At 37.8% G+C, this 1,710-nt stretch overlaps 1 protein-coding gene across 5 annotated transcripts in view; it reads right to left on the bottom strand.

Moving 5' to 3' along the window:
* Positions 1-1,710, bottom strand: part of Rh50 (Rhesus blood group-associated glycoprotein Rh50) — a 27,790-nt gene that overhangs the window by 22,582 nt on the left and 3,498 nt on the right. For 2 of the 5 annotated variants that reach the window (XM_026816300.1, XM_026816301.1), the window contains exon 2: positions 225-400. In XM_026816300.1, coding sequence (XP_026672101.1) covers positions 225-233 — 9 coding nt within the window. In that variant the 5' untranslated portion in view covers positions 234-400. Of the gene's footprint in view, positions 1-224; positions 797-828; positions 897-1,710 lie in introns of those variants that run through there. The other 3 variants (XM_018029981.2, XM_018029982.2, XM_026816303.1) reach the window with 2 other exon arrangements.

Raw genomic sequence — 1,710 nt, 5'->3', positions numbered from 1 at the left:
AGATAATCGTTCTGAAATTTTGCAGATATGTTCTCTGATACTTAAACTAATTTTCTTGAAAAAATGAACAATTTTTCATGACATCGAATTTGGCTAAGAATTACCTTAAAAAAAATTCTATCAAAAGGACTTTCAGATATATTTCATTTATGTTACAAGACTTATGCTTCCTTTCATCGCTAGGAAAATATTATAAATTTGCTGTGACACATTTTATGAAGTACCTTCCCCATTTTGATTCGCAGCCGTACAACTTTTCACCGTGGCAAATAATCGATCCTCCCCCTTCACTGACCGTCAGTCATCTCAAACCCTTGACACTGCACTCTTCTCACAGTTACATAGACGCTTGTAAGCTTCCTTCCGAACGAGGTACTCTCTCGTCTCGAGACAATTAACACTGTCAGAACAAAATAGATGACACACAAACGAAATTTTTGTTTATTTCGTAAAATCCGACAGATTCTTCCATTCACTTCTGCGATCATAAACTGTGAATCACGGAATGAAAATGGTAATTTTTCTAAAACTGTAGCAGAGAAACGCGTGACACATATTCGAACGAAATCTCTTCGACAAACACTTTCAACCCGTTTAATGTTAACGGGAACGATTGATCGGTCGGAGCTGCACTCGATTCCTCTCGACCGTCCATGGGAACCCACTCGACCACCGTTCTACTTCTCTAAAAACTAACGGGCACTCGTGTCACCGACAAGAATAGTGGAGAACGGAGAGGAAAAGTTTCCATCGCGGTATCCTCGATACTGATACGCGCACCGGCCATGTACATTGTTTATCCGTTTACGCGGTGGGCGATCCAATTACCTCGCGATTGATCCTGATTGACCTCGTCGACTAAATCTCCCCAACGGATATGCGCTATTTCCTTGGTTCGAACGGTTCGTCTCGCGAACTTCTACGAGCTGAATCAATGAGAGAACTTCAGTCTCCACGTACTTCTATACAATCGTGTATAAATCCAAGTTTCGTGTATTTATTAGGCATTTTTTATTATACATCTTAAGGATGTATTGGCTACACAGTCAATCCCAAATTCAAGATGTAATAACTTTTTTATTAGGCTCGTAAAGTTTCTGAAATTTTGTACAGTTTTTTATTAATGCAATATACAATATCTATTAAAATTTCATTGTCATTGTATTTATATAAGGGTTCGTACAACATTGAACAGAACAGAATTTCTGTGTACGAGTGATGCCGGTCAATTGGAATAATTAGACTGTTTATTTGGGTCGGATCGTTGTTTGGTTCATTGAAATTTTTTAATTTTCCGAGTTGCTGAATTCCTCTTCGGAGTTGTCATAAAAATAAATTTGATTTTCATCTTGGATGGGTATCATATTGGGAGTTAATGAGAACACGTAACGTTGAAGCTGCAATTCCAGTCACGTTGCCCCTGTCATTTTCCAACAATTTCATCGTTTCGGCCTTCGGTACTGATTTCTCGACGATAATAATTGGCAGCACGGTCAGTTAGAACGAAATTAATCGACAACTGAAAAAAAAACCCGATACACACGTGCGTGCCGACGTTATTTCATTGAATATGTTACTCAGTCCTGTGATTTTTGACGATGAACTCGCTTTTCAGATACAAATTGATTTTAACCATTGACAGAGAATTACGTTTCGAATTCATATTTACATGCTTCCATATTTTATTATTTATACTCTCTATTTTTCTAG

This window comes from Ceratina calcarata, unplaced genomic scaffold (genome assembly GCF_001652005.2).
Source record: "Ceratina calcarata isolate Rehan_Ccalc_2016 unplaced genomic scaffold, ASM165200v1 scaffold511.2, whole genome shotgun sequence".
Taxonomy (NCBI): domain Eukaryota; kingdom Metazoa; phylum Arthropoda; class Insecta; order Hymenoptera; family Apidae; genus Ceratina; species Ceratina calcarata.
Note: the sequence above shows the minus strand (reverse complement) of the source record. Positions and strands in the feature narration are given on the sequence as shown.